General features: G+C 46.0%; 1 protein-coding gene across 2 annotated transcripts in view; it reads left to right on the top strand.

Moving 5' to 3' along the window:
- Positions 1-20824, top strand: part of gabra5 (gamma-aminobutyric acid type A receptor subunit alpha5) — a 92372-nt gene extending 71548 nt beyond the window's left edge. For both annotated transcript variants that reach the window (XM_038817637.1, XM_038817638.1), the window contains exons 9-10: positions 9221-9432; positions 20216-20824. In XM_038817637.1, the coding sequence (XP_038673565.1) occupies positions 9221-9432; positions 20216-20509 (506 nt within the window). In that variant the 3' untranslated portion in view covers positions 20510-20824. The remainder of the gene's footprint in view (positions 1-9220; positions 9433-20215) is intronic.
- The last annotated feature ends 910 nt before the right edge of the window (positions 20825-21734 follow it).

The raw sequence follows: 21734 nt of genomic DNA, 5'->3' as shown, positions 1-21734 counted from the left end.
GAGCCAATGTTTTGAAGCAAGAGGATCCCACAAATCACAAAAACCTCTGTACTGAACAAGTGATCAGATCGGGAGCCATTTAACATAGACTTGTCAAGACTTCCTTTGGTCTCATGTAAGGCTTTGCTGTGGTCATCCCGTTTCTGTAAATGGACTGTCAGATCACCAAGAGCTTCGCCTCACTGCTGGAGGAACATGACATCTTTGTCCCAGTCGATGGCAATGATGATGATTAACTGCTAAAGTGTGCTAAAATGCTGCTGAAGACATACTTTATATTGCCAAATAATTAGGAAGCCACAGAGAGAAATGTGAAAAATGGCAAAGCTAAATATCTGTGACTTTAAAAAAAAATACTTCCTTTTTGGAACAGTGCTGGTTAAACAGATCATTGTCCAGACACATATAAATATTTGACAAATTCAGATGCCAGAGTGTTAAAGCAGACCAAGCAGGCCAGCAGCACGGTTCGATTACCGTACCAGCCTCCCCGGACAGGCACCGGAATGTGGCGACTAGGGGCTTTTCACAGTAACTTCATTGAAGCCTACTCGTGACAATAAGCGATTTTCATTTTCATTTCAATTTAGCGTGGCCAATCCACCTAACCTGCACATCTTTGGGTTGTGGTGGTGAAACCCACATAGACACGGGGAGAATGTGCAAACTCCACATGGACAGTGACCCAGGGCCGGGATTCAAACCTGGGTCCTCAGAGCCGTAGTCCCAGTGCTAACCACTGCACCACATGCCGCCCTATATTGGGTAATTTTTAACAACCAAGCAATAATTTTCCAATATCATTATACAACTGATGGTGGTATTCCCTGCTGAGTCAGTATCACCCACTGCCATACTAATATCTAGCAAAGATTAGATAAAAAGTAAAGTCCCACTATTCTATGTCAACAATGGAGTAAGAATCCATCTTAGGGCAGCACGGTAGCATTGTGGATAGCACATTCGCTTCACAGCTCCAGGGTCCCAGGTTCAATTCCGGCTTGGGTCACTGTCTGTGCGGAGTCTGCACATCCTCCCGTGTGTGCGTGGGTTTCCTCCAGGTGCTCCGGTTTCCTCCCACAGTCCAAAGATGTGCAAGTTAGGTGGATTGGACATGATAAATTGCCCATAGTGTCCAAAATTGCCCTTAGTGTTGGGTGGGGTTACTGGGTTATGGGCATAAGGTGGAGGTGTTAACATTGGGTAGGGTGCTCTTTCCAGGAGCCGGTGCAGACTCGATGTGTCGAATGGCCTCCTTCTGCACTGTAAATTCTATGATCTGTACAGCATGTATAATGACAATGTAAATCTATCCATTACAATGCTGATGCACAAAGCAAGTCTTCATCCAATGTGCCTTAGATTCTCATCTCAGAAGAGTGTTCGAATAAGCCACTTGCAGCTCCCTTTGGCATTTACCTTTATGCCCCAAGTTTAAAGCCTGAATTTCCACTCGTGGGTCAATAGCACAACAGAGTTGATGACTTTTCCTGCTCCACTATCCTGAGCCAGGAGAAAGTGCCCCAGAGATTGGGATTTTCATTCGAGGGTGACCGTTCTCTGGGAGTCTGACTGGGTGACCATGGATGAACACAGAAGCTGCAGGGTGTGAAGGATAGCTGGGCAGAAGACCTGCCTTGGCGTACCAGTATTTTGTCAAGTTATTTTTTAAGAGCATTAAAACATTAAATGGCTCTCTGGCCCTCAACTCTCATGTCAACCCATGATACCCAATGACTTCTATCAGCTCCAATGGGCCCTCATGCCCTCCCTGCCAACCTATGCATTCCACCCACCCCATGGCCCTTTATGCCAACCCATGCCTGAGCCTACCACCCTTTGCCCATATACCCTCTATGTCAACTAACCCAGTGTAGTAATCCACGGGAGGCAGGAGTTCTATCACCACACCAATATTTATTTACAATAACGATATTACAGGAGCAGCTACAAACAGAGCTGCTAGCAGTCCAGTCAACTTCAGACTGGCTCACAAAGCCTACACAGGTGATTATATGGGCCCCCTCAATGAGCTATCATTGAGGGAGCTCATACTCCAATTGGCCAACCAATAGAGCCAATTGGAGTTCATTACACCAGTATCCACCATGGGCAGGCCTCGTGTCATGCTAGGTTCTCTAACATTAAGTTCCAAATGTCTGTTGCAGATTTTTTTTTTTTTAAACTAATTCCTAAAACCCCATTCACTACATTTACATTCCTTCAGATACATAGTTCCGTATGAGAACAAAAATTTAATTCAAGTGCTTAATCCCTTATAAAACCGAGCATTGGAATTCATAGTTCCACTTCAAAGTGTCGATATTCACTTGGAGCTGTAAATCCAACTACAAAATGGAAAGTACATCACAGTGATGAGGGACAGTTGCTTCTGACAATTTTGACAGTTGATCTTGACACTTTTGACAGATTTCTTGCTAGTTACAATGAATTTATGCACATTTTTATGCACACTTATGTCCACTTGTTACAATCCCAAAGAGCACCTTACCCCTCCAAAAGGGCAGCTTACATCTCCCAAAGAGTACTCGACCTCCCCCAAAGATATCCTGGGAACATATCCACATATTTGGGCAGCACGGTAGCATTGTGGATAGCACAATCGCTTCACCGCTCCAGTGTCCCAGGTTTGATTCCGGCTTGGGTCACTGTCTGTGCGGAGTCCGCACATCCTCCCCGTGTGTGCGTGGGTTTCCTCCGGGTGCTCCAGTTTCCTCCCACAGTCCAAAGGTGTGCAGGTTAGGTGGATTGGCCATGATAAATTGCCCTTAGTGTCCAAAATTGCCCTTAGTGTTGGGTGGGGTTACTGAGTTATGGGGATAGGGTGGAGGTGTTGACCTTTGGTAGGGGGTAGGGTGCTCTTTCCAAGAGCCGGTGCAGACTCGATGGGCCGAATGGCCTCCTTCTGCACTGTAAATTCTATGTATCTATGTATCCACGTGGGTATCTTATTTCTCCAAAAGGGTACCCCACCACTCCAAAGGACTCTGTAAAGTTTAGGTCCGCTCTTGCCAGTTGTAACCTTCACACACGTTTCCCACTCCCAGCTAACAAAAATAAGACATGATTGGACACAATTGCTCTTTCTTATGGGCAGCTGCATCTGCAAAACTTTTGCGTAAATCTTAATGCGGACCCTTTCACTCCCCTGCGCAAAATTGCACATTGAAGGATGATACTTGCAGATTTGGACCTTCTCTGCTATTTTTCTGATGGAGAGCCCCTCAATCATTGCAACAATTCAGCCGTTTGTCTGATAATTAGACACTGGATAGAGAATTATAATTGATGTCATGTTGTAGCTTCTCGTCCATCAGCAACTGAATTAATTTACTCCACCTAGTTACAATTACAACCATCATAGTAAAGCGTAGAGAACTTCAATTGGACTCTGATCCACTTTAGTGAGGTACTATGACTGATTGGCTCCTTCTCTAGTGTTTTGGAGACCTCTTATAAAACTAACTGGTATGAAGTGATGACAAAATTCATTCATTCTGATGCTGATTACAGATTATTGAGTCATTAATAAAATGCTCCTGTCCTCTGTGTCTAAGAAGAGATGGTGACATAGTGGACATGGCACTGAACAAAGTAATCCAGAGATAAAAGCAGAAAATGCTGGAAAAACTCAGCAGGTCTGGCAGCATCTATGGAAAGGAAAAATATAATTTACGGCAGCACGGTAGCATGGTGGTTAGCATAAATGCTTCACAGCTCCAGGGTCCCAGGTTCGATTCCCGGCTGGGTCACTGTCTGTGTGGAGTCTGCACGTCCTCCCCGTGTGTGCGTGGGTTTCCTCCGGGTGCTCCGGTTTCCTCCCACAGTCCAAAGATGTGCGGGTTAGGTGGATTGGTCATGCTAAATTGCCCGTAGTGTCCTAATAGTAAGGTTAAGGGGGGGAGTTGTTGGGTTACGGGTATAGGGTGGATACATGGGTTTGAGTAGGGTGATCATTGCTCGGCACAACATCGAGGGCCGAAGGGCCTGTTCTGTGCTGTACTGTTCTATGTTCTATGGATTGAGTCTGTTTGACTCTTCTTCAGAGCTATGAAAACAAAACCTCCTATGGATGTTCGGCTGAAACCCTTCCTTTCTGAGTAAATCTTGTCAAAGCTCATTAACTATTCTAAATGAACTTAAATGAGCGGTTTTTTTTTAAACTGATTTTTTTTGCACCATTTTTGGAAATATTGAAAACTCGAGTGGATAGTTCATTGTCTATGTTGCCTTTAAGATTGGTATGCCATCCAATCATAGAGGGGAAAATTAGTCATACCTGCGCTCAATTTCTGGATACACCGTCAGAAGACAAGGAACTCCACATTGGCTCATGAAATTTCCTCCCAACGCCAATTTTCTGACACATTGGACAGGATTTTCCGTGCCTCCTCGGCATGTTTAGAGGTGGCCCGCCATTCGTTGTCGGCAGTATCAAAAGATCCTGCTGCTGTCAATGGGATTTCCCATTGTATGTGCCCCCTGCTACCGGGAAACCCGTAGTGGGAGTTCGGCGTCAAGCAGACTGGAAGATCCCATCGACAGGAACACCCAGAAAATTCCAGCCATTCTCTTGGATTCTCCAATCTCAGTGAAGGTGGTGGCATTTGATGAGCAGCAAAGAACAAAAATAGCTGAGATCCGTTTTGGCAACTTCATCCAATAAGATACACGCCCCATCTTTTACTACCCGTTCCATCAGACAAAAGAAATTTGCACCTTACCTTTCAACCGCTCCATACCACCACTGACATGGGGAGTCCATTCATCATATTTTGCATAATTTCCACCTCATTCCATCATGTATCAGTGTACAGGTCCCTTCAGGAAAAATTCTAATAGCCCGGCTACTGTTACTTGTAGGATTCCCAAGAACCATCTTTCTGACTGGTAAGATTTTGCTTGTACTTTTTTTTTTGTTGTGTGCAACTAGTTTTCAATTGCCTTTGCTCCATTTCTGGTGGGCTACCATTCCCTTTGCTCCTTTTGGACAGGACGAGAGGTTTCCAGGTTTTAAAAAATTTGTTCATGGGATGTCGGCTTCGCTGGCTGGGCCAGCATTTATGGTCTATTCCTGAGGATATTTAAGAGTCAACCATATTGCTGTGAGTCTGAAGTCACATGTAGGCCAGACGTGGTAAGATCGGCAAATTTACTTCCCTAAAAGACATTAGTGAACCAAATGGATTTTTACGACACTTAACATGATTTCATGTTCATTTTTGGACGTCTAATTCGAGTTTTTTAAAAATTCAATTCATATTTCACCATCTGCCGTGGTGGGATTCGAACTCAGGTCACCAGAGAATGACTCTGGATTACTGGTCCAGCGACAATACCACTAGACCACTGCCTCCACATAGGAAAAACTGTATCTTCACTTTTTGGGAAAAGGAGAGACAGTGGAAGGATGCACTGTAGCACAAGTGGATAGCACTGTGGCATCACAGCGCCAGGGCCCCAGGTTTGATTCCTCGGCTTGGGTCACTGTCTGTGCGGAGTCTGCACCTTCTCCTGTGTCTGCATGGGTTTCCTCCGGGTGCTCCGGTTTCCTCCCACAGTCCAAAGACGTGCAAGTTAGGTGGATTGGCCATGCTAAATTGCCCTCAGTGACCAAAGAGGTTAGGAGGGATTATTGGATTACGGGGATAGGGTGGAAGTGTGGGCTTAAGTGGGTTGGTGCAGATTCGATGGGCCGAATGGCCTCCTTCTGCACTGTATGTTCTATGTTCTATGATGCAAGCCTGCTGACACCAGAAGGGCAAAGGCCCCAGTGGTATCTTCATACTGTAATGGGATCTTCAGAAGACCTGTGGACCATTCAGCCCCATGAGGCCATTTTGCCCTTAATTTAGGTCATAGCCGACTTGTACAGCATCTTAAACGGGTATTGAAATGTTCAATTGACAGACTGAGTTCCAGATTTCCACTACCCCCGCTGTGCGGAAACGCTTCCTGAAATCACCCCTGAACAGCTCAGTTCAAATTTTAAGGGTTTTATCCTTTGGTTTCCTACATGGCTTGCAACTGCAATGACCGCACTAAAACCACTTTTCTAATTTACAATACCACTTGAATTAAAGTGGAAAATAAGCCTTGAAGTAGAAAATGTAAGACGTATATTTGTTCGTTGGGGCTAACCTACTCACTGGATAGGCACACTACGCTATTCTGGGACTTAACAGCATAATTCTGAGTCCACACTCCAAGCAGACTGCCATGATTGCAGTGAGAGTGAGTCAGGGAACAGGATGCAATGTTTTAGAGCTATCTCTCTGTCCCCAGCTCCTTTTGAGTCTGGCTGCTTCCAGAGTTGCTGGACTGCAGAATTACTTCTGCAATTCTTTGCCGATAAACTCATGTGCAAATAGCATCTGCCATGGGAAACTATTTTAATTAAGAAATATGGATAACCTATTCATGGCTCCATTGCATCATTCAATGCATGTGACATGCTAGCTTAATGGAAGTTTATCATGGTTTACTTTGTAATGGCTAACAGTCTTCATCTGCACATCGAATTGTTTGGCGTATCTCCAAATGCCTCAAGTTTCAGTGTGTTCGCTACCAGTGAGTTCTACCCTCCAACGTAACAATTCCAAAACACCAGCAGTGCCATTTCCACCCAACAAAGGCCTGTCCCGCATGAATAAAACATAGAAATGTGCTTGTGCTCCAGTTGTGCAAAAGTCCCAGTTGCAACTTTTGTTTGTTTTGGATCCCTGGTTCTTCTCCAGTTGCCAGAGAAGGTTAGCAGTGGCCAGTAATATCAAATCCACATTGCTGGTCTAAATATTCATTTTAAGAAAAGCAGCTGCTTCTTGAGCACAGTACTAATTAAGCATTATCAGTATTGGCATGGAGGGAAGGAGGTGGAGAGGAGGGGGGTGGTGATGGTGACGGGTAGCCCATTTGACTAGGCAGCTAACATGCCTTTCAGATTCATGCCAACAGCATGAGGTTTGATCGCTGTTCTGGCTGAGGTAGACCTGCGGCCTGCCTCCTCACCCTGCCCCCATATGAAAGTCACGGCAGAAGCCATGCTTCAGCAGGCGTCAAATCAAAGATGCTATCCAGAGAAGAATGGGTTGCTCAGCAACCCAGCCGGAACGTGAATAGGACAGATTCCAGAGTATGGAAAAGTTGCAACCAACGCAACCACTTGTGATATGGTGGCATCACTGGCAGCAGCTCGTTTCATTTGTCACGGGTAGCACTGTACCTCTATGTAGAAGATAGTCCAGCTCCTGAGTTGTGCACTGTCCCTCCAGAAATAGCAAGGAATATATAAGTTAAATTTCAAAGCGGCCACATTGAGTCTATTGTTGGTGACTGCAGTGGAATGCCAATGCAGCAATGAATGTGTTCAGTGGCAGTTCTCTTTATTCATGGAACCGGGTAAGATTAACAACTGTTTCTGACAACCCAGGCCATGGTATCAGGATCTGGCTGTGTTACTCAACAACCAGGCATAGCTTTCACTGACCAAAATGTCCCATTACTCTTCCACAATCGGATGATCTCAGGAGAATCTATTGTATGCTTTGTTATCACACATACAGTAAATATTGGGACATTTTGACATTGCGATATTTTGCGATGTTGAAGGCACAATATAAATGCAGGTTGTTGTTGCTGGGGGTGGGGGGAGGGAGCGGAATTAGTTCCATTGCCATAGATGTCAGACAAAGTTTACACTTGATCAGTTTAAACCCATGTAATTATATATGCAACATCCAAACAAATAGCTTTTAATGGAAATTATTCAATCATGGACCATATTCCAATATTCCATTATAGAATTACACCTCTGGCATCCCTTACAGAAAACAAATGGCTTTTCAAGAAAACATTATTTTCTCGTGCAAAATTTAATTTTGAGTACGAAAGGATAAGAAAAAAACAACTATTTTGTTGAACAATAATTTTTTTGGTGTTTAGTGCCTCAAAGCATGTCTCCACCACTGAAAGAATTGGTAGCATTCTTAATGCCAGCAGCGCAGAAAATAACATTGTGCAGATGGAGCAAGATTACAGAATTAGTGCCTACAGGTGCTGTTATACATTCGATGGCGTTTGCATTTCGAAAAAACAATGGATAAAATTCTTTGACTTCCCCCCCGGTATGTTTCTCGGTGATATGGAAGGCAGCCTTCCGTTGGTGAGTGGCGGGACCTTCTGGTCCCACCGTTGTGGATGGGATTTCCCATTGAATTCACCCGACGTCACCAGGAAACCCACGGCTGGGATGCGGACAACCCTGCCAGTGTGAACAGCCGGAAGATTTCTCCGATATTTCAAAGGTTCATTAATGGTGCAGTGGCTTAATCCACGGAATAGCCGAGTTGTACAGATCAGGAATGTCCTAACTTCAATCCCGACTGCAATGTTTTGGGTTAGCTGATCTGTCTAACAAAACAATTTACCACTATGTCACTGCCTTACACTGTTATGTGGAAGTTGATACTGGAAATATAATTTCTATGGATATCAGATAAGGAGGCAGTGGAAAAGTGTATTATACCTGGACTAGTAATCCAAAGGCCCAGCGTGATGCTCTGGGGACCTAGGGTCAAATCCCACCAGGGCAGGGCAATAGAAATCTGGAATTAAAACCCTAGTAACGACCATGAATGGTCGATTCTCATGAAAACAAAACGCATTCTGGTTCACTAATGTCACTTAGGGAAGGAAATCTGTCATCCTGACCTGGCCTGGCCCACATGTGACTCCAGACCCACAGCAATGTGGTTGACCTCCGGGAAGATAATAAATGCTGGCCCGGCCAACAATATCGACATTGCATTAATGAATAAAGAAGAAAGGTGATTGGTTGAGGTGCAATGTACCCTATCAGCACTACTTTGGGTGAGGGTTGGGAGGGAAAGTAATACCAATGGAACAGAACTCTAGGAAGAAACCAACACCTTTCAGGATAGAAGGTGAGAAAATTGGCAAAATAATTAAGGTTGATTGTTCATAAACTACTTTTCATCGACGTTAATTATTCTGAATAAGAGCTGTGAAAAGAATTTGGGAATATTTTGACTTTCCTCCATTCCATCATGCTCTGAGCTGTGAAAACTGTTTTGTGGCTCTGTTCCAATTTTTGCCTGGTAGTACTCCTGTGGAGGTTTTTGGTCATTTAATATTATATAAATGCAAGTGGGTGACGTTGCTTTCGTTCTTTTCTCCTCAGGTGTAACTACAGTGCTGACGATGACTACGTTGAGTATTAGTGCAAGAAACTCTTTGCCCAAAGTTGCTTACGCCACTGCAATGGATTGGTTTATAGCTGTGTGTTACGCATTTGTCTTTTCTGCTCTGATTGAGTTTGCAACAGTGAATTACTTCACCAAACGAAGCTGGGCTTGGGATGGAAAAAAAGCAATGGAAGCTCTTCAATCAAAGGTAAGGATTTTTAATATGCAACCTATACATTATTGAAGCATCAGTCAAAGGCTCGATTTTGGAAGATCACTAGAGAGCAACAAATTGGGTTCAAAGCAAGGCAGGGAGAAAGTGTCCAGATTCAGAGTGAGTGGGCGGGGTGGGGCAGGACAAGCAGGATATTATGGGTGATGCATTACTGTTGATAATTGGATGGGAAAAGACGGGTACGTTGATGGATAGGGCAGAATGCCTTCCTCGTGCACCAGTATTCAAGATTTAATTTTCAAAAAGGATTTGAATAAAAAACAGCCTTAACTCGTCACACCTCTCAGCTTTCCCGCACACTTTCCACCATCCCTAGCCATGCTAACCCATGCCACCTCATGCTCTCTCTACACCCCCGATGGCCCCTCGTATCCTCCTTGCAAACCTTTGCCCCTCCAAACTTTGGAAATGTCATGGCAGCTGGGAAAGTGTTGGAATCTTTTTCCAACTGCCTGATGGATTCCAAAAAAAAAAAATTATTGACCAAATGTTCTATTTTAAGGAATTAGTTGCACTTGTCTAGTGCCACTCTTCATCTTGGGATGTTCCATAAGACCATAAGACATAGGAGCAGAATTAGGCCACTCGGCCAATCAAGTCTGCCCACCATTCAATCATGGCTGATATTTTCTCATCCCCATTCTCCTGCCTTCTCCCAAAACCCCTGAAGCCTTTATTAATCATGAACCTATCTATCTCTGTCTTAAAGACACACAGCGAATTAGCCACCACAACCTTCTGCGGCAAAGAGTTCCACAGATTCACCACCGTGTGGCTGAAGAAATTCCTCCTCATCTCCCTTTAAAAGGATCGTCCCTTTAGTCTGAGATGGTGCCCTCTGGTTCTAGTTTTTCCTACAAGTGGAAAGATCCTCTCCACGTCCACTCGCAGTATCTTGTAAGTTTCAATAAGATCCCCTCTCATCCTTCTAAACTCCAACGAGAACAGACCCAGAGTCCTCAAACGTTCCTCATACGACAAGTTCTTCATTCCAGGGATCATTCTTGTGAACCTTCTATGGACCCTTTCCAAGGACCCTTTCCCTGTTCCAACATGCTTCACAGCCATTTGAATACTTTTGAAGTACGCACTCACTGTTATTATGTAAGCAAGCACAGCAGCCAATTGCGTACAGCAAGGTCCCACAAACTAAATGAGGTAAACGAGCAGCGACTATGCTTGCTCAAGGATAAATGTACAATCTACTTACGGCATTTATACCTAACTGTATATACAGCACAATGAATGATACAGTTTGGGCTCTGGGTTTGCGATTGTGCTCCCAAATGGCCAGAAGGGAAGTACAGTTCAGGACAGCATTCTTATTTTCCCCGATTTTATTATTTTTCTTTATTCGTTCTGTGCGATCAAATCCTAAATTAGCAACAGGTGAAGAAATATAATTGCCCCAATGTATTTTTCTCACTTGCAGCAATTAGATAGTCAAAGTTGTTCTGGGCAAGAGCAAGACCCTCCAGTTACTGCTGCCATTTGTTGCTGACTCTTTTTTCAAAAAAAAAAACAAGCAAATTGTTATTTTCCTCTAATTTCGAGAACTACCACAATTTATTTAATGATTTAAATGAAAGGCTCCTGATGGCTGTTTCAAAAATCTGGTTCATAGTTCATGTTTTATAATACTTTTGGGGAACATAGTTTTAGGTTGGAGGTTAAAGTGTGGAAGTTAAAGTGTTAAATGTGTATGTGATCATTATGATTGAGAAACAGGTCATAACCCTGAGGTGAATGTAATTTAAGCAAGCCTGGGTTGATTACGCTCAACCTATTAAGGTCATAGGTCGAGTAGCGAAAGCGTTAAAAAATAGGGGGTCTTCTATCTTAGATTAATAGAGCTGGAACGTCTGCCATTATTTCAATGAAAGATTGAAATTAGTATGCAGTTTCCAGATGAAAGGAAGCTGAGAGGAGTTTTGAAAACATGGTGATTCTCTGCGGATGCAGGGAGTCTGGAGAAAGGGTTGTAAATCTCCAACAGGCAAAAAAAGAAGGGGTTGGCTCTTTTGTTTAATTCATCTGTTGAGTGCTTGATGATAGAAGCAAGCAGTTCAGTTTGGGAACAGACTGTGTCAGTAGTAACTTTCCTTTGGTATATATTGCGTCTCAACAGATTGTGGGAGCCAACAGAATATGATGGTCGGTTAGGACTACACTTCAGGCAGAGACAATACTAACTTCATCATTCAGTATAGAGAATATGGCAGGATCTCTATCTCAGTTTGGATTATGCGAAGGGGGCTAAAGAAACTGGGTGACTTGCTCTAGCTTGCTCTTTCCGTGTACCCAAACAGGTGCCAGAATGTGGCAACTAGGGGTTTTTCACAGTAACTTCAGTGCAGTGTTAATGTCAGCCCACTTGTGACAATGATGATAATTATTATACAGTGGTCCTCCCAGAGTCTTGTGGCAGAAAGCAAGCAGCAGAGTTAGTTTGTGAAGCTATGAGGGAAGGATGGGGGGGGGGGGGGGGGGTGCAGGTATCTGCCGCCAACCTGAACAATGAGCTGAGGCATCGTCAATCCCAGAGTATAGCTGGAAGACTGAGGAGAATTAAAATGAATTCTGGAGGGCTGTGGCATATCTTCGGCCATGTCTCTGGAAAAGTGAATGTGCCTTCAAGATTGTTATAACATATAAGGGCATTCCAGGGGTGGGGGGGTACAAAGTTCCTCAAAAAAAATGGTTCATAGTATACATTATTTTAAACAATGTGGCAGAATTTTACAGAGGTGCATATTTCTCATACCTCCCCCACCCCCGCCGACCTCAGTGGAAGAAATGTCAGGTGCCAGCTGATTCACGTTAAACAAGACTGCCCTGAAAGCTGCCTGAAGTAGGCGAGAGGGGGACTTTCGCCCTCAGTGGGAGTAGGTCCGGCCCTCGATCTGCCAGCCAATCAGATTGGGCGGCAACTCTAGCAGTCTCAGCAGCGCCACAACCCGGTACTGGAAACTGGCAGAACTGCAACTAGGCCCTGGGTGCCCAGGCCCAGGTAATCCTGGGGTTTGGATGGGGAAAGAACACGGTTCCTAGGGAAGAGAGTGGAGGTTGAGTGAGTTCTGATTACAAAGGTGGAGGAAACATCTTGGGAGAGCCATGCCTCTGATGCCCAACCCCAAAGGATGTACCTCCTCACCCCCACTTTCCGACCTGCCTTTTATTAAAAAAAACACCTGCCAACTCTCACCCACCTGCCCACGCCAACCATGTCAACCATGTTCTGGTGTCTACAGTGCAATATTTGGTCAAGTGGCTTGTTAACAACCTCAGTTCCCCATTAATTATCTAACTAAAAGTGGCAGATAGGCTTTCGATTTTGACCCCTGTCTGCCTACTGTTTTAGGAGGGAGAGGAGGGTAAGAAGGCAGTGGGATAGCCATCCGTCATAATGTGACTCTCTGCCAAAAACATGCCTGTGTGGGATTGTAAAGTCCAGCCCATAATGCTCAGTTAATAGTGCTTACTTTGTATCATTCTTTTTGGTAGGCAACAAAGTTTGTTTTTGCTTTAAAGACATTGAATCCTGTTGCTTAGTTCTGCTGGTTAATTGTAGGCATTCAGATTTCTTCTTTAAACTTTCACAGCTCCTAACAGGATAGTAAGATGGCTCACTGGATAAATATAGCACCTGATATGATGTTAAATCATGTGGACCAGGACCTCCAGTTCAATCTCTATTCTTTGCTTTGTTGACTCTGTTGCTTGGATTAGAGGAACAACGAATAATATTTGATCTGTTGCTAAAGATTTGAGGCAGGTCTTTTGGGAATGAAGCTCGGAAGAACTTGCAAAAGGTGGTAGAAGTCTGCAAATTGCAGTTGAAGCTCGGCCAGTTGTTAATTTTCAATCTGGGACTGATTTTTGAGCCAAAAGCATTAAGGAAGATGAAGCAAGGGGTATTTTGCAGCTGAACAGGCCAGGGGGATTAAACGGGCTACTCCTGTTTCTGTGTCCCTATGTTCCTAGGCTAGGGATGGAAGGAAACTCAACTGATCACTGTCCAGTGAATTCAGAGGTAAATGTTTTATTAAACGTGAGCAGATGTTGGGTGAGATTTTACAGCCCTTCCTGGCGGTGAGATCTTCCAGCCCCGCCAAAGGTGGAACCCTTGCCTCGCACCCGGGGTTCCTCAGTGGCGGGTTCCCGGGTGGCATGGTAGCATAGCGGTCAGCACTGTCGCTTCACAGCTCCAGGGCCCCAGGTTCGATTCCCAGCTTGGGTTACTGTCTGTGCAGAGTCTGCACGTTCTCCTCTTGTCTGCGTGGGTTTCTTCCGAGTTCCTCCCACATTCCAAAGATGTGCAGGTTAGGCGGATTGGCCATGCTAAATTGCCCTTAGTGTACAACTGAATCCCCCCTCCCCCCAGCGCTAATACCCCCGGCCACCGTGGCGGCTCACCCCAAACCGGGACTGCACCCCCCAGTCAGCCCCCCCCACCTAGCACAGGGGCAGGATGTCAAGTGCCTCCAGGCTCACTGCCTGTAATGGCTGCCCCCCTCCTCAGCTCCCCATAGCAGCCCATCAGCCAGGTTCATGTTATCCAAAATGAGTACTAATCGGCGCCAGCGTGACCACTTGCTGGGTAGGCCGCTGGATCGCAGGAGGCCATTGGATATGTGGTGGCTCCCGTTAATTGTATGGAAATTGGTGGTGATAATTGATGTCTCACCATACTATGGCGAGATCCTGATTTGGCCTACTGGGCTAGTTGCATCGCAAACAGATTGGCACCTAGCGTGGTTCTTGTTTTTGGCCTCTCCCGCTATTCATCGGCCTCATTGCGCTCTCGTTTGAGTGAAACGAGGCCTGAGAATCGGGGCCAATACTTTTTTCCAGTGCTACTTCCACCATTTGTGGAAATTGTAATTATAAATTTTGAATTACTCATACACATTAATTCAATTTGAAGATAAATTCGGTGCAAATTTTAATTAAGTGAATCAATCCCCTCTTATGAATTCATTTATCAGCATTATCAGCTGTAGTATCTCTTTTATAGACACAAGCCGTGCTCAATATAAATACTGGTGACATTCACTTAATCTTCTGTATAACAAGCCAGACTGCAATGTAAACAAAAATGAAGATTTTTTCAAGAACAGGTAAAGGTCTTTATGCTCGAGCAATATGCCATTTTCCTTTTGGAAAGAGCTAATTCTATCATCCGTTTCACATCCACCAATCTCGTCCTTCTTCAGAAACAAGTCTAATTATCTTCTGAATCCTTGGGCGAAATTCTCCGACCCCACGCAGAGTCGGAGAATCGCCCGGGGCCGCCGAAAATCCCGCCCCCGCCGTGGCAGAAATTCTCCGCCACCCGGGAATTGGTGGGGGCGGGAATCGCGCCACGTCGAGCGGCGAGGCCCCTGCGGCGATTCTCCAGCCTGCGATGGGCCGAAGTCCCACCGCTGGGAGGCCTCTCCCACCACCGAGGTTTGAACCATCTCTGGTTATAGGGGGATTGGCGGCGCGAGCGGGCCCCCGGAGTCCTGGGGGGGGCAATTGGACCCCGGGGGTGCCCCCACGGTGGCCAGGCCCGTGATCGGGGCCCACCGATCGGCGGGCGGGCCAGTGCCGTGGGGGCACTCTTTCTCTTCTGCCACCGCCACAGCCTACACCATGGCGGAGGCGGAAGAGAATCCCCCAGCGCGCATGCGCGAACTGGCGAAGGCCTTTCGGCCAGCCCCGGTGCCGGGCGGCGGGCGTCAAAGGCCGTTGGTGCCGGTTTTGGCGCCAGTCGGCGTGGTGCCAACTGCTCCGGCACGGGCCTAGCCCCCAAAGGTGCGGGCCTAGCCCCTCAATCTGAGGGCTTGGCCCCTAAAGCTGCGGAGAATTCCGCACCTTTGGTGAGGCCCGACGCCAGAGTGGTTGGCGGTACTCCGCTACGCCGGGATCCCCTACCCCGCCGGGTAGGGGAGAATCCCGCCCCTGATTTCTGAATGCTTCAGCCACCTCTCGTCAATTCTAATTCACAACTTCAATAACATTTGGCCCAACAAGTTCCAGTTAAAATGTCTTTCTTTCTTGCTAATTTCTGTATTTTGTTTTAAATTTTTTTTCATAAACCTCAAGAAATGTTTTTTTTAAATGGGCGGCACAATAGTATAGTGGTTAGCACTGTTGCTTCACAGCCCCAGGGACCCGGGTTCGATTCCTGGCTTGGGTCACTGTCTGTCCGGAGTCTGCACGTTCTCCACGTGTCTGCGTGGGTTTCCTCCGGGTGCTCCAGTTTCCTCCCACAAGTCCCAAAAGACATGCTTGCTAGGTAACTTAGACATTCTTAATTTTCCCTCCATGTACTTGAACAGGCGCCAGAATGTGGCGACAAGGGGCTTTTCACAGTAACTTCATTGCAGTGTTCATGTAAGCCTACTTGTGACAATAATAAAGATTATTATTATCAAATCTGTTTTGCGCAGATCCCACAGTCAGCTGTGGCTGGCTCTTGGGGTATATTTTGTGTTGCTGGAAGTGTTGTTCATTAAAAGCAGCAGCAAAGTGGATGGGCCTGGTGGAGGTTTTGAACAGTAACTATATTATTATACAACCCCTTGCATTAAATCCCTCACTTTGCTGTTTTAACAGAGCCATTAATCTGTTCACAATGACTAACTTGGTTAACGCTCCGGTGAAAATAAATGAGAGAGTCTTAAATGATGAACGATCTTACAGTGACGTCACCAGCAGTCATTTCTAGCCTGTTTTTTGTTCATCAATCTGAACTAACTCAATCCGGCAATTGTTTTGCAGCATTATTCCTTTGAAAACATGTTTGAAATTAATTACAAACTTAAGACCATTCCTTTTGACAGCCTGATGCGAACGTAAGGTTTATATATAGTTTCCATGGCCATTATATTTCTCCTCCAATGTGCCATACTCGTATAATGTGATGATTGAGAGTTCAAACCTTAAATAAAGTCAACGAGAGACTATGAAATGAGATCCTTTGGGCCATGAGCCAGCTGTATGTTTACTTGTTTTTTTCGCCCCCGACATGGCGACAAAACCTTTGAGAAATTCTACTCAATTAATCTTGCATGAAGCACAAAAATATGATTAACTCCGAATAATATGTAACATCGCCAATTCTTGCAGTTTTGTTAAGAACATATTGATTCAGCACAAATGTTTTAACGTACTGCTCACAGGTTTGGTTTCTCGCTGTCGCTAAGTTTCACACTTGCGAATCACACGTTAAATAATTGGGTAAATGAGTGGAAAACATCGGATGCATATATCATTAATAATTGCACAAAAACATAGCGGAAAAGATGCATCACAGGATCATGTAGAATAGAAAGGTGACCATTTTGTCAATCTCCTGTGTCAGTTTATTGAAAGTGCCCTCCAATTAGTCGCAAACTCCAACCCTTTGCCCACAATGCCGCACATTCCACCAACAAAAATATATTTTCCCTGTCCTTCAGCTGTTGCATTGAACGAAAAGCCCTCCCTCCTCCATTTTGGTGGGCGTTCTGCTGATCTCAGTGGAAAATTCCGAGAACTCCTGTGCAACTTTAGGGCCTCTGTCGGCACTATGAGTAACAAGGCAAAGGCCTTGCTGACTCTGTTCAGGCAGCTGATGGAGGTAACTGTAATAGGCGTTCATGGACCCCCAGTCCTGGATTTCACAGAGAGCCCAGCCTCCCTATGGGAAGTATTGTCATGTTTCAAATCGCATTTCAAATCGCATTTGATCACGATGGCTGGTTGCCCATTTCTTTACTTGAGAACAAGAGGATCAGAAAAGGAATATTAGGGGAGGTATTTTGGAACCATCGATGCCCAAAGTCCCGATAACGAAATATTGAGATGGGTCTGTAAATAAGCGAGTCTAAAACCAGTGTAAGCTGCTTATAGTGTCCGTCAGGCCAGTGTCATTTGTCGGACCCTGATTACCGTGGGGCAGCACGGTAGCATGGCGGTTAGCATAAATGCTTCACAGCTCCAGGGTCCCAGGTTCGATTCCCGGCTGGGTCACTGTCTGTGCGGAGTCTGCACGTCCTCCCCGTGTGTGCGTGGGTTTCCTCCGGGTGCTCGGGTTTCCTCCCACAGTCCAAAGATGTGCGGGTTAGGTGGATTGGCCATGCTAAATTGCCCGTAGTGTCCTTAAAAGTAAGGTTAAGGGGGGGGGGGTTGTTGGGTTACGGGTATAGGGTGGATACGTGGGTTTGAGTAGGGTGATCATTGCTCGGCACAACACCGAGGGCCGAAGGGCCTGTTCTGTGCTGTACTGTTCTATGTTCTATGTGCAACCTTCAAGCACAAATGGCCACCGCAGGTGACCAATCAGGCAAACATGCCAACTTTTTATTTTGGGTGGACTAAGGACCCCAAAGCTCCAGCCTGCTATTGGTTCAGGTGAGTCATCCAGCCCCTTCTTCCTGGCGCTCATCTCCTCCGAGCTCAGGAGCTGACCTGTTACCCACTAGAGACAGCAAGCTGCAATCACCTATAGTTCATGTTAACATAACTTGGGGCTGCCAAATGGCTTCAAAATCATGTTGGCAGAAGGTGTGGACCTTTGATCAACATCGTGCCAGTTTTAGATGGAAAAAGAACACTTGAAGGCAAATGAAAAGTTTTACAAAAATATGACAGCTAATTTAAGTGGCTGCCCTGTTTTTCTTGGATTTGTTTATTGTTATGTGTACCGAGCTTCAGTGAAAAGTATTTTTCTGCGTGCAGCTCAAACAGATCATTTAGCACATGAAAAGAAAATACATAATAGGGCAACACAAGGTACACAATGTGCCTACATAGATACCGGCATCTGGTGAAGCATACAGGAGTGTAGTATTAATCAGGTCAGTCCATAAGAAGGTTGTTTAGGAGTCTGGTAACAGCAGAGAAGAAGCTGTATTTGAATCTGTTTGTGCGTGTTCTCAGATTTTTGTACCTCCTGCCTGATGGAAGAAGTTGGAAGAGTGAGTAAGCTGGGTGAGAGGGGTTTTTGATTATGCTGCACGCATCCCCAAGGCAGCGGGAGATGTAGATAGAGTTAATGGATGGGAGGCAGGTTCGCGTGATGTACTGGGCTGTGTTCACTACTCTCTGAAGTTACTTATGGTCTTGGGCCGAGCAGTTGTCATACCAGGCTGTGATGCAGTCAGATAGGATGCTTTCTATGGTGCACCTGTAAAAGGTGATAAGAGTCAGTGTGGGCATGCTGAATTTCCTTAGTTTCCTGAGGAAGTATAGGCGCTGTTGTGCTTTCTTGGTCGTAGCATTAACTTGGGTGGACCACTTTGAAGCTGTTTGTGGGCTGACCCGTTTGGAAGCACTGTTCTTCAATTTGTGATTGTTAATTTACTGATTAGCATATTACCTTCTACTTCAGTTGTGATTTGCTGTTGTTTTACTCAGTTCAGCTTAATCAGATGCATATGTTATACATGTATTACATATCAATTGTAGCCCCTGAGGCATAGCACTAACACCTGGGGATGAATCTGGGATCGGCGGGCAACGATCTGATCGTGATTCTCCAACCTCACCGCTCCCTGCTGGCAAGGGGATTGGGGTTCGCACCCGCGCTGCTGCAGGAGGATGTAGATGAATGCAAATGAGACTTAGTGAGCCATATGCAGCCACTTAGCAGGCCTGGCATCCTATTCTCCGGCACTCCGGCCACCTAGGCTGGGGGTCACTTGGCCAGGAATCACAAGCCTGAGGTGATGGGCCGCGCGGTGGGCCAAGGGGGTACCTCCTTAAGGGAGTTGCCCCCAAAGTCCTCTGAGGGCTACCTCCCCTTCCTGACCACAATGCACCCCTGTCCACCCCTCCTCTACCACGAACCCCCTAAAATGGGAGAATCCCCAAGGGACTCCCTAAATACAGAGACCTCCTAAATACTAGGACCCCCCCCCCCCCCCCCCCCCCCCACCCAGGAAAAGACCCCTGCCTGGAAGCTCGAGAGTAGTACAGATGGGGCAGTGCCAAAAATTACAGTTGTAACATTCACCTGAAAGCACCACGTGTCCATTCCTGGAAAGAGAACAGCTGTGTCTAAACCCCCCAGATCCTGTAGCTGAAAGCCATTCATTATTTTCTAGTAGTGGGCTGTGATTGACAGCTTCCACAAAACAGCTGCAGCCTTAGACATAAACATAGAACAGTACAGCACAGAACAGGCCCTTCGGCCCTCGACGTTGTGCCGAGCAATGATCACCCTACTCAAACCCACGTATCCACTCTATACCCGTAACTCAACAACCCCCCCCAACCTTACTTTTTAGGACACTACGGGCAATTTAGCATGGCCAATCCACCTAACCCGCAAATCTTTGGACTGTGGGAGGAAACCGGAGCACCCGGAGGAAGCCCACGCACACACGGGGAGGACGTGCAGACTCCGCACAGACAGTGACCCAGCCGGGAACCGAACCTGGGACCCTGGAGCTGTGAAGCATTTATGCTAACCACCATGCTACCGTGCTGCCAAAATGATTGATTGATTGATTCATCTCCCTTCACGGGTAAGGGTCTCTGTGAAACCCCAATGGTTACAAACACCGATCACATCAAAAAGAGGTAAGTGCATTGCAATCAAAGGATTGAGTGACTGGAATATACTTACCTCTCTTTGATGGGAGCACCAATTCAGGGACACTGCATTCTCCGCCTACCTGGATTCCCGATCGCAGCAGTGGGATACAGAGCATCCCGGCCAAGGTGTTTATAATCGTAGGACCGATATGCTTGTAACATCCTACGGCATTATTCTGTTTTTCAGAAAAAAGAAACCTTGGCAAGGAACATGAACAATGCATATGCGATTGGTGGAATGGCCTACACCCCGAATATTACCAAGGACCCGGTCATACCAAGTATCTCAAAGAGTACGGCTGTGCAAATGAGGGCTGAGGAAAAGGCTGCTGAAATTAAGAAGTCTTACAACAGTGTCAGCAAGATCGACAAAATGTCCAGGGTTGTGTTTCCTGTGCTCTTTGGAATCTTTAATTTAGTTTACTGGGCCACATATTTGAACAGAGAGCCAGTTATAAAGGAAGCCATCACTCCAAATTAATCATTCAGGAAATTAACGGGACAGAATCTTCGGATGTTGACCATATTCTTGGGCGGCGATGTAAGCAGAGAAGGTTTTAACCGCCTGATACTTTTATACTGTACGTTTATTCAAACTATTTCCGACTCTTTTTTCGGGGTGTTTTTTGCATGTCATAAGCAGATGATGTCAGGTTTGCTTTGACAATTTCTATAATTAACTGCGAACAAAGCGGGGCACAATATTGTTTTTGAGAATGCTGTAATTAAAGAACAATAATATTGAAGTCTGACTTTTGTGTATGCAGGTTGAAAATAAAGTAATGAAAATAACAGACGCAGTGATCCTGTGGCTTATTTTGTACTTTGCAATGGTCTTTAAAGATAATGCTGGGATGCATCAGTAATGAAGCTGCTCATTTTGGTTCATTGCTTCTAACAGCTGGGGCTGGATTCTCCAAAAATGGGGCTATGTCCCCACGCCGACTTTCCTTAAAAGAATTAAGGCCTATTCGCCTACCTGCAGGGGACTCACAGGTTTCTCGCAACTTTAGCTGCGGAGACGGGCACGCGCACTACCGGTTCCGGTCTGCGCATGCGCACGGCGGCGGCCTCGCCGAGCGCCATGGCGGACTCAGCCAGCCGACCTGGACCAACAAAGAAGGTCCCAATGATCTGCCCTGCGCCATTCCATCTAACCCGCCTGATCGCCGCGCCGGCTGCCCATACGACCCCCCCCCCCGCCGGATACTTGACCCCCCCCCCCACCTCCCAGCCGTGTAGCCGTGGACTGCGTCCGCAGTCGCCGTGCGAGAGTCCCGACCGGCCAGACGTGGTTAGAACCACGCCATAGGGAATTCGGCCGGTTGGGACCGAAGCATCGCTGGGAGGGCCTCTGGCAATTGACCCCCAGCGTAAATCGCGTGCGAGCGATTCTCCGTGGACCGGAGAATTTTAATAGTCAACCACATTGCTGTGGATCTGGACCCACATGTAAGCCAGACCATGTAAGGATGGCAGATTTCCTTTCATTAGTGAGCCAAATGGGCATTTGAGTTGCTGAGTAGCATACACTTTTACATACATATTGTAATCCCGCGATATGAATCATGATGGTAAAGGCTTCAATATTATTTCCATCACATGGCTAACCAGGAGCTCCTCCTGCCCTGACCACCTGCCTAAAGCATGTATGTTGGAAGGTTTTCATGTTGATGCTCAACCTGTTTGGCCAAGTTATCAAGGCT

This window comes from Scyliorhinus canicula, chromosome 14 (assembly GCF_902713615.1).
Source record: "Scyliorhinus canicula chromosome 14, sScyCan1.1, whole genome shotgun sequence".
Lineage (NCBI taxonomy): Eukaryota > Metazoa > Chordata > Chondrichthyes > Carcharhiniformes > Scyliorhinidae > Scyliorhinus > Scyliorhinus canicula.
Note: the sequence above shows the minus strand (reverse complement) of the source record. Positions and strands in the feature narration are given on the sequence as shown.